Source organism: Miscanthus floridulus, chromosome 18 (genome assembly GCF_019320115.1).
Source record: "Miscanthus floridulus cultivar M001 chromosome 18, ASM1932011v1, whole genome shotgun sequence".
Taxonomy (NCBI): Eukaryota; Viridiplantae; Streptophyta; class Magnoliopsida; order Poales; family Poaceae; genus Miscanthus; species Miscanthus floridulus.
The window spans coordinates 128356795-128373149 of record NC_089597.1 but is presented as its reverse complement, the minus strand read 5'-3'; the positions used below and the strand labels follow the sequence as shown (position 1 = coordinate 128373149).

Sequence of the window (16355 nt, the reverse complement as noted above, 5' to 3'; positions counted from 1 at the left end):
TTGGGACAGATGGAGTATTCGTGCCTTAGCAGTCATGTTCTTAAAAGGGAACGGGAATATTGGAAACGGAAACTTAGGTGATACTTTATAATGTGAAGAACATGAATATTTTTGAAACGAGGAACATGGCCATGCCCCACGTTTCCGGCTGATAAGATTGGGTCTTTGAGAGAAAAAGGAGACCCTGTAATGGAAGGAGGAGCCGATCGTGTTTGGCATTCGGCGAGGCGTTGATGGAGGCGTTGTCACTGGTAGAGAAACTGGCTCTAGTACCGGTTTCCAACCCCCTTTAATCCCGGTTTTGGAACCAGGACTAAAGGTCTTGATTTTTAGTCCCGGTTCCTCCAATCGGGAGTAAAGGTGTTTATTGGGTGAAAAAAAAGTTGCAGTTGTGGATATTCGAACCTACGACCTCCCACTTCAGCTCTTGCACACATTACTATCTCACCTACCACTACACATCTTACTTAGATAAGATACGCTTTCCTTTTAAATTCAGTTTGGAGACACCTTTAGTCCGGGTTTGAGACATAAACCGGGACTAAAGGTACCTTTAGTCCAGGGTCGTATCTCAAACCGGGACTAAAAGTCACACTTTTAGTCCGGGTTCATGTCTCAAACCGGGACTAAAGATTCTCGCACTAACGTGCCTCTGACATACCTCGGTAGGCGTTGGGCAGGGACCTTTAGTCCCGATTGAAGCTACCAACCAGAACTAAAGGTTTAGTCCCAGACGCGAAAAATACCGGGACTAAAACCAAATTTCGAACTGGATCAAAAACCGTTTCTTTACCCGTGTGTTCGGCATGGTAGGTACCATTCCTGCTGCAGGAAGGCACCATTCTGTCGGCGGGTCACGTGGTTACGTGCGCGGGCACTACAGCAATCAGCAAGCATAATCCTCGCGCCAGCAGACCAGCGCCGCGCGCTCCGATCTGGTCCACGATCAACCACTGCGCGCTCCTTAACGTTGCAACGGCTGGATCGGGCGGGACGCGGCCGTCCGACGGCGGGGATGGATAGCGACTGCTGCATGCATTTTTACTTGGACGCCCCTGAAGGATTTGGTATTTTCTCTTACTAGCTTTGGATGCTCCAAGAGGAAACATACGTCTGAGGAGCGAGTCGTTTGGACTTGACGACGACGACTTCGCCAAGCTGGCCGCCCCGATGCAAAGCGCGTCCTCTCTCCTTCCTTCAGCGTTAAGAAAGACTCGAGTCGGGCCAGCGAGGGATGCGTCATGCGTGCATCCAAACAAGGAAACGACGACGTGACGTGCGTACCCAACCGTCCGATCGATGTGGAGAAGTCCAGCAAGCGTGCTCCCAGACGGCAAGTCCTCGCAGTCGTGTCTCATCTCCTTTTCGAGACGGTCTAGTCGCTATACACACGTGCGTGCTGCCGTTTGCATCTTTCACTAGCTAGGCTCGTGTGTTCGTTGTCACCTGGGGTTTATGCTCCACTACTTGGGGTCTTTCGTTGGGGAGCTATGTTCACAAGTCAACACGGGCAGTGCCCACACCCACCCTCGCCCTCTACAAAAACAATTTTCCTAAACACTCATTGTATCTATGTATCGTTCTCTAATCATCATCGCACAAACAAAAAGGCGACTCCCTATTTTCTAAAATTATATAAGTTGTTCTATTTTTTTTTCTAAGTATATATTTTTTTATTATGCATCTAGATATACTTATGTCTAGATATTAGCCTACATAAGGTAGAAGTGATCAGACACATATCTTGGAATACTAGGTGTATCGATGTTTCAAGTGCTAAAATTCTCTTCTTTTGGCGTCTACTTATAACATTTTTTTCCTCCTAGTTAGGCACCACTCTGCTAATTAAGCTTCACGCTCCGCCACTGGAAGACTCTAATGCGCAAGCTAAGGTCGCTTGCGAGCTGCAGTGACTCCTTGTCAAAGATCTTCTTCCATTTGCCACCGGGCGCGACGGCTAAATCCTTTTGATGATGCATGCTCTCTGTCGAAATGGTACCCATGTGTTTTGTGTTTTTATGTCATAGTTGGGGCTGCTATACTAACCAAAGTTATGTGAACTTACCTTAAACTAACAAAGGATTTGATAAAAAAACAAGGTTTACTCTCGTGCCACCTTGTCATTGCGTGTTGGTTTTTCTTCGTTTCGGTTATCAAACCGTAGCGTAAAAGGCTCCCGAGTGTATTGCTCTTCATTTTCCTACCAGTAGGCGCCAAAAGGCTCCCCGGTGCAACGGTTCGGGAGTCACATGAACTTTCCATGCCTCTTAGATTTATTAATTGCACCACATTAACGACGAAACGGAGGATGTTTTCGCTATGTTCTCGTTGTGGATAAGGAATGTTGTAAGCAAATAAACCTAGGGAAACACAATAGTTCATATGATTGAGAACAAAAACACCCTCGTCTCGTCCGCCTCCTGTATTTTATGACATTCCTCTTTGTCGGAACCATCGTTTGTCGTTACTCCTTTATTACTAGTTCGCTTATCTTCACTTGACCCATTTAAGACACTCCTATCACTCTCACGCTTGCGTATCACCACAGGTTGATCTATGCATCTCACCGTCTTTCACTAAGCCACTACTCACTAGCCATGGAGTCCTGTGTAGAAGTTGTTTTTATAGTAGTAGAAAAATATGAATAATCGGTCCGTACCATTTTGCCTTAAAAACGAATGGACATATTCGATAAAGATACAAAGTACTTGTACTCTAAAAAAAAGAAAAACTACTTGCATTAGTTAAGTTTGTTTAGTTGCAAGTCACTGTAGCCGCGTTGTTGTAGACTTTGGCCCCGTTCGCTTCGCTGAAAAAACAAGCCAAAATACTGTTTTCCGCTGATTTGTTGTGAGAGAAAAATACTATTTTAACTAAAAAAAACAAGCTAAAAAAACATATTATAAGAGAAGCGATCGGGACCATTGTGTCGGTAGCAATGCTCCCTACAAGAGTACCACCACCTCCTCCAATATTACACATCACGGCTAATAATCGAAACTGCAGCCCCCTAACCGCAAAAATCCCAGAAACCAAGCCTCAGCTATAGGGCCCTGCTCAGCTAAACCTCCCAAGCCCGAATAATCTCAAAGCTAAGGCACCAAAGCCAAATAAAACTCACTAATGAAGGATTAATCTGCAAAATCACAGGCGGTTACTCTTTTGCTAAATACACCCTCCCTCCGCCCACCTTCTCCCAGCCGACCCCCACCCACTGCCTACTCTATTCCCCTCCCTCCCCCTCTCCGCCGTCCTCGCCTTCTCCAATCCACTAGGCGACACCGCACGCGCGCGCGCGCCTCCTCCTGCGGCGGCGACCCCCGCGGCGTCGCCCTAGGGTTAGGGTTCTGGCGACTTCCCTCCCTCCCGCGTCGAGCGAACGCGTGGGAGATCCGCCCCATGTCGTCCGACCCCTCGCCCCACCTCCCCTCGCAGGTGGCCCCGCCGGGCGCGGCGGAGGCGGATCCCCAGCCCCTGCCCCTGCCCCAGCCCGCCGAGCCGCCCGAGGTGATGCACCGGACGAGGGCCGTCGACTTCCTCGGGCGACGCACGCCCATCGTCTACCAGAACGATAATGGGCCCTGCCCCCTCCTCGCCATCTGTGAGCTCCCTCCCCACCCTCCCGTTCGACTCCGAACCCTCGCGAGTTCGCCGCGTGCCTAGTGGCTGCCCGCGATGTTCATGCCACCGGTGCGCGTTTGTGCAGGTAACGTGCTTCTGCTGAAGAATGTGATCAGCCTGAACCCTGACGAGGGCGAGGTGTCGCAGCAGAAGTTGCTCTCGCTCGTGGCCGAGCGCCTCATCGACCCCAACATCGCCGTACAGGTTCGGCTCTAACTCTCGCGAGATCGGTCGGGTTGTTCGTGTTCGGGTCGATCAATGCGGGAATGGTGTTGTGTTGGGATGCGGCAGCAGCAACTTGCGGGCTGGAATCTAGTAGTTAGGGTTGCTGGTTCTGGCAGTTCTCGGTGTGTTAATGGTTTCGATTTGCAATTCATAGGACAAGAACGAGGAGTATGTTCGCAACCGGGAGCAGAACGTAGCTGATGCCATTGATCTTCTCCCGCGCCTCGCGACAGGCATTGACGTGAACGTGATGTTCAGGAAGTGCGTATGGGTTTTTGGCTTGTTGACCAGTTTTTTCTTTTTTGTTACGCGCGCCTGTGATGATATGTTTATTTTGATGCTTACTGGGGTCTGTATGTTGCAGGATTGATGACTTTGAGTTCACCCGAGAACGTGCTATATTTGATCTTCTGGATATCCCGCTATACCATGGATGGATAGTGGACCCTCAGGTGTGCTATCTTTCCACGTAGCAAAAATGCTATAGGCCTGTGTTATCTTGTGATGTTGCTGATGTCAGTTAGAGTTGTGCATGTCATTTTGTTCCTAAATTTTGCACTCACTTTATCATTCTAATCCATCGCCTAAACCATCCGACATAATTATGAGCTAGTTTTCCGTAGTTTAATTGATACAACTGATTCTTTTAGTCCTAGTAGAAAGCCCCTTTGTTTCCATAACTGGGTTATGCCATTGGCTTGGTAGATCTTTGTGTGTGTGCACGTGCACGCGCAGGCACACACGCTTTTCCAGAACTTGGTATGTTTACTATCTTATGCAAAGCGATCGTTAGTCTAGGATTCATACCCTAGTCTCTGACTACCTGCCTCTGTTTTGTTGATTCACTTCTGGTTCGATATTTATCAACAACAACAACAACAACAACAAAGCCTTTAAGTCCCAAACAAGTTGGGGTAGGCTAGAGTTGAAACCCAACAGAAGCAATCAAGGTTCAGGCACGTGAATAACTATCTTCCAAGCACTCCTATCTAAGGCTAAGTCTTTGGGTATATTCCATCCTTTCAAGTCTCCTTTTATTGCCTCTACCCAAGTCAACTTCGGTCTTCCTCTGCCTCTCTTCACGTTACTATCCTGACTTAGGATTCCACTACGCACCGGTGCATCTGGAGGTCTCCGTTGCACATGTCCAAACCATCTCAACCGGTGTTGGACAAGCTTTTCTTCAATTGGCGCTACCCCTAATCTCTCACGTATATCATCGTTCCGAACTCGATCCCTTCTTGTATGACCGCAAATCCAACGCAACATACGCATTTCCGCGACACTTAGCTGTTGAATATGTCGTCTTTTCGTAGGCCAACATTCTGCACCATACAACATAGCAGGTCTAATCGCCGTCCTATAAAACTTGCCTTTTAGCTTCTGTGGTACCCTTTTGTCACATAGGACACCAGACGCTTGCCGCCACTTCATCCACCCTGCTTTGATTCTATGGCTAACATCTTCATCAATATCCCCGTCCCTCTGTAGCATTGATCCTAAATATCGAAAGGTATCCTTCCTAGGCACTACTTGACCTTCCAAACTAACATCTTCCTCCTCCCGAGTAGTAGTGCCGAAGTCACATCTCATATACTCAGTTTTAGTTCTACTAAGTCTAAAACCTTTGGACTCCAAAGTCTCCCGCCATAACTCCAGTTTCTGATTCACTCCTGTCCGGCTTTCATCAACTAGCACTACATCGTCCGCGAAAAGCATACACCAAGGGATGTCCCCTTGTATGTCCCTTGTGACCTCATCCATCACTAAAGCAAACAAATAAGGGCTCAAAGCTGACCCTTGATGTAGTCCTATCCTAATCGGGAAGTCATCCGTGTCTCCATCACTTGTTCGAACTCTAGTCACAACATTGCTGTACATGTCCTTAATGAGCCCGACGTACTTTGTTGGGACTTTATGTTTGTCCAAAGCCCACCACATAACATTCCTTGGTATTTTATCATAAGCCTTCTCCAAGTCAATAAAAACCATGTGTAGGTCCTTCTTCTTCTCCCTATACCGCTCCATAACTTGTCTTATTAAGAAAATGGCTTCCATGGTTGACCTTCCGGGCATGAAACCAAATTGGTTCATAGAGACCCGCGTTATTGCTCTCAAGCGATGCTCGATAACTCTCTCCCATAGCTTCATAGTATGGCTCATCAACTTAATTCCCCGGTAATTTGTACAACTTTGAATATCCCCTTTATTCTTGTAGATCGGTACCAATATACTTCTCCTCCACTCATCAGGCATCTGCCTAAAATTGTATAGTCTACATAATGATCTCTTTTAAGATACTCACGTGCGCAGACCTAGATTATCCATTTTCTGAAAGGATTAGTGCAATTAAAAATGTAGTTTCCAATTAATCGGTTGCAGCTGGTGCCCTCATGTGGTTGCACTAGGAAAGACTTAAAAGGAAAGTTAATTACTGACCGACTTTATCTACATAGAGAAGTTGTCCCCTGATATGGGTATTAGGAAACCACCAAAATTTGCAACTGGTTGGTTGTGTCCATCAGTTAGGAAACCGTCAAAATTCGAAGCGTGTCCATCAATTTGACAGGCAAGCTTTCTGTTTTTTGGTTGGAAATGGGATTATCCTCGGTTCGAAAAAAAATAACGTGCAAGGTCCACCGCATTATCTTGACTAAATATCTGCGAGCACGACACAGGTTGAATTTAATTTTGTCTACTACTGCCAGTTAGACTTGTCCCTTGTCACTTCTGCCACATTTTATATTACATATGACCCCAAAAAAAAAGTTTTGTTCCTCAACGCTCACCTGCAACATTTATCTTGCATTCTCGCAACCCACCTGTATGACACGTTGGATCCATTCTCTGTGTTAGCTCTGCAATTATTCACTACAAACAGTAGACACGGACAAATGGTGATACGAACAAAAGAACATACACGCTGGATCTGTTTGTAGGTTACTCTATGTATGGGCCTGCCCATGTCACGCTCCTCTCGTTATCTGATTCTGGTCGGTAAACTTGTATTTCTGATCGAAATGGCGGTGTTCCTCGCTTTAGAAAAAAATGAATATGTACATGTTACAGATACATTACTTTCTATTACGCTAAGCTTTCAAATAGAAAATCACTAAGATGCATTTAATAGTTATGGATGACCTGTTGCCGGTAATAGGTCATCTCCTTTATTCTTAGCCATTTGATTAAATAGAATGGATGGTCCTTACTAATTTGGTAGTACCCTGTAATTTTCCCAATATAATAGATAAAAAACAGTTCATTTTGCAACTTGCAAGCCACCTGCTTACCATTGCTGATTCATATTGTCTTTATTTAGGATACTGAAACTGCTACTGCTATTGGATCGAAGTCCTACAATGCTCTTGCCTCCGGACTTGCTGAATTCAAGTCAGGTAAACCAACAGAAGAAAATAGACATGTGGAGGAAGAAACTGTTGATTTTGCTGCCGCGACAACTGCAGCTTTAAAGATTCCGTCTCCCAGTGTTTCTCGTGGGAGATCATTTAATGAACTTACTCTCTCAAACTCAACTGAACCACATAAAAGGCGAGGTGACCTTGAGGAAGAAGAGGAACTGATGAGGGTCCTCAATCTATCCAAAGCTGAAAGTGGGGATGCAGTTGATGGAGAAGTTTCTTTTGACACTTCACATTGTCATTCATCGTCCAACATGGAGACACCACAAAGTGAGAGTTTTCAGTCAGAAGCACCTGAGGTGGTGGGGGCAGCAAAAGAGGAACATGGCAATCATGTTGTGAGTGATGATGGCTCCATGCTCACAAATGGTGCTGTTAATGGCAGTGAAGTTGTGCCTGAAGAATCCCAAGAAACTTTGACATCTAAAGAACCAGAGGACAGTGAAATAAAGAATATGTTACTAGGGGACCTTGATATACCCGTTCAATCTTCAGAATCTACTCCCTCTTGTCCGTCTCATGAATCCTTTGCTACCAGTGATCACCAACCTGCTGTTCCTACTCTTGTTGAAGGTGATAAAGAAACCTGCAGAGAACAGTTTGATGTACAAATTCATGGCCAGTCTAATGATACTGAGGCTGCTTGTGGCTCGTCAGTTGCAACTTGTGGAGCTGTTCCAGGTCATGCTACAACAGAACTGGATGTGAAAAGTGATTCTTTAGATAAATCTGAGCCTCGACCTTCAAGCATTCAGGAATGTGAACCAATATACCAAGGTGAAGAGCACGTACTTGGCACCACAAATATGGTGTATGAAAATCAAGAGCCAGTGTATGAGGGGGAGGTGGTTCTTGCTGAGCAGGCTGACAAGACTGGGGAAAGCAGCCCTTCCGTGGATGACAAGGCCACAGAACATCAATGTGAGATTTTTTTTTCTTTTGTTATTGACTTTTGTGCATGCGTGAATCTCTTTGTATAATGCAAGAATTACTATATTTGGCTTCACACTTAAATTGATTTATTTTCAGGGGAGCTGATTGATAATTTTCTGCAGACCACTGCTAACCAGCTGACTGTCTATGGGTATATTTCTAATAATCTATGGTTTAAATACATGTTCTCAATTGTATTCTCATTTATCACATTGTCGCAGTCTCTTCTGTTTACAAGAGGGACTTAACGAAAGTGAGCTTTGTGTCTTCTTCCGTAATAACCACTTCAACACTATGTTCAAGGTATACTAGTTTTGTCAGTATTTGAGTACTTGAACTGGAGCTGTCTTTATTTCTTATCTATATTTATTCTGCAGTACAACGGAAGTCTATATCTCCTAGCAACTGATCAAGGTTTTATAAGCCAAACTGATTTGGTATGGCAAAGGTTGGATGAGGTATGTTAACTCCTTCTGTGATTATTTTAATTCTCGCTTGAGATCAAAATCTTTACTGATCTTTTTCATTCTCAACTGACAATCATTAGGTGAATGGAGATGGGGTTTTTCTTACCAGCAACTTCACACCATTTAAGGCTGAAACTCCAAGAAATGATTCATGGAATGAACAGCAAGCTATGACGAGTACTGCTGTATGTATAACATCAATAAACTGCTGTGGTTTTTATTAGGTACATTAATGTTAACTAATTCAAATTTATCTTTGTTCACAGGATTATCTTGCTCAATTTGACAACACTTCTGGAAAGTACGTTCTTCCTACCTGTTTTTCTCAATGTGCTTTATTGTTGTGTGTGTGTACAACATTTCTAGTTTGGATTTCTTCAACCATGTGAATCTTGTATGAATGGTACTGTGCAGAAAATGTCCGTCAGTAGGGCTATAAATGATATGCTAGTTGAAGCTATAGCTTCTTTTCTGATCTGTTGATTGTTGCTGTTAACCAAGCGCCATAACTTTCTTGAACTTCGACTGTTTGATGGTTTTGTTGTCATTGTGTATTGGACTGTCGACTTAGCATGTACTTGAATGACCAATATATGGCTTACTGTGATTTTGAATGTGCTCAACGTGCTGAATCATCATAGATGTGCACTCCTGAGTCACTTTGCATGTGTTACCTAAATTCTAACGCTACCACATTGGTCCTCCTATGCTTGCAGCTCTGATCTGGAGCTAGCTATAGCACTTCAACAGCAAGAGTTTGAGCGGCAACCACAAAGGTTTCAAGCTCCACCACCACAGCAGCAGCAACAACCACCTCAGACGCAGCACCAACCGACTCAATCTGGCCGACCAGGACTTGTTGTTGGTCCAAGGGTACGTTTTCTTTGTATTACTTGTACCGCCATCAAAACCTCATTTCACATTACCACATAACATTTATCAACTTGCTGTTTGGGATGATCCTTATAGTTTGGATTCAAATATGACTGCAATCTATTGTCTTGAAATAACCATGTTTGCCTGGTTTTGAATCCTTAAATAGCTACTGTATTCAAACCAGTACGTTAGTCTTTAAAGATTCACTTGCGAAAGTCACCTGTTTTCCCTCAGTACACTTAATACCAACAATGAATGGTTACTTCATGCCCCTAAACAGGTAGAAGTGATGGTTTTGTGAGAGAGAGCATACAAAGAGGTTGAATGCATGGTCACTTTAGTTTGCTATAATAGACAAAAAGATGTGTTTTGTTCGAAGCATCTCTTTAAATTGAAGGTGCCAGTTTACCAAACATGTGTTCAGTTCTTGATCATGTTTTGAACTTGGTTGTATCGCATGGGCTCTCTTGTGCTCAGTTCTTGATCATGTTTTGAACTTGGTTGTGAGCATCGCATGGGCTCTCTTGTGCTCAGTTCTTGATCATGTTTTGAACCTGGTTGTGAGCATCGCATGGGCTCTCTTGGTCCTATTCTTGTACTGTTCACGTCATGTTTCCTGATGACTGCTTACTACTTCTGTTGCTGATGACTGATGGGTCTGAACATTGTGCTCATCCTTGCAGAGGTCCAACGTCCCACCTCCGTCGAGAAGTGAATCGAAGAAAGAGAGGTGCATCGTGATGTAAAAATACCTTCAACAGAAAAGTAGTAGAAAAAAGAGAGATAAGAGACGCATTATACTGTAAAGAAATGGTTTCTTTTGCGGAGGCAGTGTCTGCGTTTAGTCACCTTGAGCCATCCCCCATTTGAGCTTTGATTTTACTTTGTTGTCTCTGATGCATGTAAATAACCTCAGCGAATAAAGCGTAGAAACAGATGCTGTCAAAGTGATGGCCCCATGCAATGTGATTTCATTAATAGCCGTGCAATGTGATTTTATTCGTCTCCCTGTGCAATCGATTGATTCTGTTCGTTCATTAATCGCAATGCAAGTATGTACATCCATTTTCATCCGTTCTGAGCTGCAAGTGAGAGGCTCGTCTTGGAACATAACGAGATTAAACTGTTTTAAGTCGTTTTGGCTTTTCTAAAAAGTTATGTATCTAGACATATGTTACGTCTTAAATACACAGTTTGCATTTAGAAAAGTCAAACAGACAAAATAACTTTGTTTTGAAATGGAGGGATCAAAAGTTGCGAAACAACGTTCAAAGTGCTACAGCTAACAAGAATGAAGACAGCTTAAGGTTACAGAGTCTTGTTTGTCCAAAAATGTTTTCTTACAGTTCAGATTACAGATGCTTTCTATGTGCATTCTCAGTTCCATCGACAACCTACTAGTCCAGCGCGTATCTCACAACAGATTTCCGTAATGACAGTACAATAATTTGAACGAAGCAACTAATCAAAATCGACGCACTATACTGGTCAGCCACTTGATGCAACCCAACACTAAGGGTGGTTTTGTTTCAAAGTGGAGGAGCCCCGGTGGGTATCCCATTGCATAAACGGAGGGATCCCCAGCTTGCGCCTGGCACTGGCAGCTCCAGCCTTTATTCTTACACGGCATCGCCTTGCCTCAGGCGTTCAGACTATCTCGATGTACACTTCCCCATTGATCGGGGCTGCAAAGAACGCAATCAGGAACGGGAACTTCCCAAGACATGTCATGAAGTCGTCCTTGCTGATCTTTTCGTCGCCATCTATGTCGAACGTCTTGAACAGCTCCAGCATCTGTCAAAGGTTACATGGTCAGATGAGTATGACATCATGGTGGTGAAACAGCATTACGTATTATAGCAGAGGGGCAATGGGGATTTTACCTTATCATCAGACGGCAGCAGCATGCTTAAACGCAGGACATCAGCTAGCTGTGCCCTGGAGATCTCAGATGTTTCAGGATCCCGGCACTTCTCAAAGGCGGTCTCGCAGGCACCCTGGAACAATGGCTGCTTCCTCAGGTGCACGCAACCAACCAAGAACTGCAGACATGGTACACCTAGAAACCTTAGCACTAATGAAATATAAAGTACCAATGCATTACAGTATCCTTGGTGTCGTATGTAAAAACTGCGAAGCGCCAAGGCAGGATGTAAAATTCAATTGAATTAAGGTCCATACCTGACGGAACGTAATCGATTCCTTAATGCCTAGATCAAAGTAGTGAAATATCTGGAAAAAGAGTTAGAAGTTCAGCAAAGAGGGGAATCCAGTTAAGCTAATAGCATTTGTAGATACTGCATTAGTACCTTCTTGCACAGAGGACTGCAATCCAGACCAAAATGGGCCCAAAAATCTTGTGCTTTCACACGTCCACTGCAATGTTTAAATGGCGTTATTTATCAAGTAACCATGAAACAATAGAATAACATAGACTAAGTAAAGCTTGATGGAAGTTCTCCATTAAGAATGAGTCTTACTCGTTATCTGGATTCATAGCCAGGAAATGTTCCAATAGTTCCATTGCTTCTGCTGTACTTACACCATAAATCTGAAAGGAATAACAATACAATGCTTCATTCAACGGTTGGTTGTGATAAAGGAATTGGCACACTACATACAAGTACACTAATGCATAACTAGCGATTCTTGTAGGAATAATTCAGCATAATCTACTTTTTATTGCCTGATGGATTTTGACAACAGCAGCATCTGCATACTGCAAACACATGTAAACAATGTAGTTCAGGAAAAACTTACATCTTTAACCCAAGCCATTTCTACCATGTAATTTGAGCAGTTCACCTGCAAATAGAAAGCTTATTAGAGGCATATTTCCTTTTAGAGGGATGGCAGATGTTCTAGCAAAAAAGGGTCAGAGCAATTGTTCGGGAATTCATAGTTATGCATAGCTACCCTTTTTACCTTTCCAGCTTCTACTGCTCGTGCCATAATCATAGAATCACCATATGAATAGGAAGTCGGCATGACATTGAGGGCGCGAGCCATAGCATAGCTGGTCTGCAAGAATAAAAAGTTGTAGGGAGAACATATTATCACACCCCTAGTGAAAAGCACAGGATGTTAGATGAGAAATTTATTTGAGTTGAACATACTTACATCCTCCGCAAAATGAAGGGCATTCTCTTGCTTGATCTCAGGAGGGTAGACAACAGGAAGGTACTCTACCTGTATATTATTAGATGATCAATGAGATGAGCCAATTTTGCAAGACACAAGTGCAAAAAAGACATAATAGTTCAGACATTTGTTAGGCCAAATTCAGCAGGCCATGCATACCTCCATGAAATTATGAAACTGGGTGAACATCTTGAACATGAGCTTTAATAACGATATATTCCCCCTGAAACACAAAACATTGTATAGATAAAATTTAAAAAATGCTGAGGTACAAAGATGAATGTACATCGAAAAGAATATCCATAGAGAAAGCTCACCATGATTGATCAAAGTGAACATGTGGATAACGTACAACAACAGGTTGAACAGGGTAGCCAGGTATGAATGCGCCATGTTGGAACGAAATCAGGAATCTCCCATTTGTTGTGGTGCCTTCAGGGAATAATAGGACCCACGAGAAGCTATTGCAAGCTGCCTTTCTCTGAAAGGACATCCTAGAGAGTATGTACCATATGAAGAAATAACTAAAAGGCAAAACATGTTATTCTAGGATAATTTGGTTGGTGTTGATTTTAGAATCAACGGTCTGCTGCAAATAAAATTAAAAGATCTGTAAAGCAGGCAACTGCAAGGAGTAGCTTGTAGTTGTCCTTTTCTGCTTGTTACTTTTTCCATATATTAAGTCAATGTAGAGCAACCAAATTCAATAACTTACAGGTTACATAAAGCAATGGGGTGCTAACATGTGACAAAATACAATACAATGCTTTTAAAGCCAACCAAGTCATCGCAACATCTAATTAATAAAAAGATGAGAAGCTATGGGTATGAGAGGAGCCGTTCTTACCTTTATTTCATTTACAGCAGCCTTCCGAGAAGCTGGTGAGAATCTATCAACATATATAACCTGGAAAAGGCTGTCTTAGAAGAAACTTGGAAATTTAGACGCTATTATAGGAAAATGGAAACATACACACCTGCATCGCTCGAATAATTGTTCCAACAAATGGTAGGGCATCATGAGACTCGGACGAAACAATGGTTGGGAACAATTCATAGAAGAAGAATATGGGTTCTATATACGAGATATGATTGGAAACAACAATAGGTGCGAGTTCCCTAGGAGCGGGCCTTCCTCTCTTTCTGATCCAGTGGTACCTGATAAGAAGAAAGTGAGTGCCCGACTAAAATCAGACAGTGTACACTAGCATCACAAGAAGAGAGAGACTGAGAAAGCATAAGCATCCAAATACTCAGATCAACTCAGCGTAAACAAGCGCAAAAGCGGCGCACAAAGAAATTCCATGGCCAGAAGAAAACTAAGTTTTGAAAGTAAATACATGTAGCAAAAGAAGATGACACTCATTGTCTATACTCTAAAGTTTTGAATCAAATGCTTGTTATTGCTGTGCGATTCTGAAAGCCTAACACACAAACAACGCCATAGGCACGTCTGTTTTTTCCTTTGCTATATTTTCAGTGTAGAGAAACTGCCCACCATTTGGGGCTATTGATTTTCAGGATAGAGAAATTGCTCACCATTCGGGGCTATTGAAATCATTGCAATGGATGGAACTATGGAAGGACCACAGGAGAAATCCCCATTTGTGACATGGTACACACCCCAGTACCCCACAGTTCATTTCAGCATGCACATGCACATGGCATCTCAGTTTAAACTGTGCACACGTTTTCGCTCTTCAGTTCCAGACGTTGTAAGCTAGCTGAACGCATGTACGAATGGTCCAACGGCGGTTTCTAGCCCGTTCGTTTCCTATTGGTCTCTTCAAAGCTGCAATTCATGCAGGTCAGCTTCAACACGCCATAAACACATCTGCGGCACGGACATTCAGCTTCCGCTACAGCATCGTCCCACCAACCACATCATTGAGGGGCTCCCAACAAAACCGCACGTGTTGCGAATCCGCAGCCCTCCAAATCCAGCAAACCAACCCGCATCGCACAATCGCGTCATGGACACACACAGGATTAGAAAGCCCCATCTTGCCACACAAATCTAATCATCTATTATTTTTTTTTAAAAAAAGGACAGGTTGCCGGAAATTAAAGCGATTATTAGGTGCCAGATTAGATCAAATCAAAACGAGACCGAGTTTACGATCCAGACCCAATCCAAGCATGTAACCGCGTTTAGTGATCCAGCAAATGAGCAACTCACCCGAATGAGAAGAGGATGCAGCGGGCGGAGATCCGCGTGATCCACATGAGCCGGCGGCGCCACGCCGGCATAGGCCCGCCACCCTCCCGCGGCCTCCCGCGCGTGTCCGCCCACCCGCGGAGAGCCACCCACGTGGCCGCGTACCCGATCGCGATGGCGAGCCCGAACAGCGCCAGCCGCACCGCCGCGACCGGTAGGAGCAGCAGCGTCCTCGCCCACGCGTACACGCCGCCGCCCCACGCCGGCGTGCCGTTGCGGAACGGGTCGGCCGGGGACGGCCCCCGGTCCCGCGGCGGCCGGTCCTCCGAGAGGAACGCGAACGGGTCCCCGCCGTCGCTGTCGCCGTCGTGGTGGTGTCGGTGGTTGGTGGCGTGCCCGTTGGCGGCGACGGCGTGGGCGTGGGCGGGCGCGATGGAGTCGGAGAGCAGGGGCGTGGAGAGGGAGGCGGGGCTAGGGCTTGTAGAAGCCATGGACGATGAGGCTGGCGGTCGCCGGAGACGGCGGCGGGGAGGAGGGGAAGAGGGAGGGGAGGCGAGCAATGGACGGCCGGGAGTTATGGCTTTTATCAAAGCAGAGCGGAGGCAAAAGCGATAGGCGGCAAAAAGGGGGACGCTGTTTTGTTTGTGGTCATCGTTTCGTCTCAGTCAGCTAAGCAATCATGTGCTTTATACAGTTTTAATACATAAATTTTTTATTATAAAATTAAGATTCAACGGTCTCTATTTTTTCTATCTTCAGCCTTCATATGTCATAGATTATAATGTTTTTTATAAAAAGATAAATCATAGATCCACCGCCACCGTTTGTAATACTACTTACCTAAATCACACATCCGCAAGCCGCCGCCGCCGTTTGTAATACTACTTACCAGTAACTGGGAACGGCGGACACTGCTGCGTAGGGACTCTGGTGCATGTAACCGTACATTGCCGTCGACGTCTCTGGCTCCGGCTCCGGGCCGCAATCGAGGTTGACGCCGAACAGCCAGAGCTTCCTCGACGGCGCCGTAGGTGTGCCGCTGCTCTTGGCGTCTGCCTCACCTGCAGTCATCGACCGGAAATGGCGTGAGCTCACGTAAGGCCTGTTCGTCGGGTCGTAAACGATCATAAATTTTTAGCTAGAACGATATTTTTCTTTCACACCAAACCAGCTAGCAGTAATAATCTATGATCGTATACGATTGTTTCAGCTCTAACCGAACAAGACAGATAATCTATGCTCTTTTCTACCTTTGTTAGCATCGCATCAATCATAAATAAAGAGTCAAAGAGAGGGAGAAAAAGAAAAAAAAATCTATATGTTTTTTTACTAAAATACATGTATGTTGTATAGCATTTCTGTTCGTTTTTTCTTACAGTTTCGGGAGTCATTTATTGGAAATTTTAGGAATGGTTTTGTTTTCATGGGTCATCTCTTTCCTTTTAAAAAACGTCCACGTCTCTCCATGGGTTGGAATTTCTAAGGCATTGTTTGGATGGTGCAGTAGTATCAAGA

General features: G+C 44.5%; 2 protein-coding genes across 3 annotated transcripts; one reads left to right on the top strand and one right to left on the bottom strand.

The window, feature by feature from the left end:
• The first annotated feature begins 3210 nt into the window (after positions 1–3210).
• LOC136521007 (uncharacterized) lies at positions 3211–10530 on the top strand. 2 transcript variants are annotated; one of them, XM_066514728.1, is made up of 12 exons: positions 3211–3601; positions 3707–3825; positions 4001–4107; positions 4211–4298; positions 7166–8186; positions 8295–8349; positions 8420–8501; positions 8576–8656; positions 8746–8850; positions 8932–8966; positions 9382–9538; positions 10225–10530. In XM_066514728.1, exons 1-12 carry the CDS (start codon positions 3400–3402, stop codon positions 10285–10287), a joined length of 2115 nt encoding a protein of 704 aa, XP_066370825.1. In that variant the 5' UTR covers positions 3211–3399; the 3' UTR covers positions 10288–10530. The 2 variants fall into 2 exon arrangements, with proteins under 2 accessions (XP_066370825.1, XP_066370826.1); XM_066514729.1 differs by lacking the exon at positions 3707–3825 and having other exon boundaries at positions 3436–3601.
• Positions 10531–10833: 303 nt separating this feature from the next.
• Positions 10834–15463, bottom strand: LOC136521079 (lysophospholipid acyltransferase LPEAT2-like). The gene is made up of 13 exons (XM_066514798.1): positions 14862–15463; positions 13660–13840; positions 13530–13589; positions 13000–13163; positions 12842–12905; positions 12662–12730; positions 12467–12562; positions 12302–12346; positions 12022–12092; positions 11851–11917; positions 11723–11773; positions 11425–11583; positions 10834–11335 (listed from the first exon to the last, which is right to left on the bottom strand). Exons 1-13 carry the CDS (start codon positions 15329–15331, stop codon positions 11189–11191), a joined length of 1644 nt encoding a protein of 547 aa, XP_066370895.1. The 5' UTR covers positions 15332–15463; the 3' UTR covers positions 10834–11188.
• Positions 15464–16355: the final 892 nt, after the last annotated feature.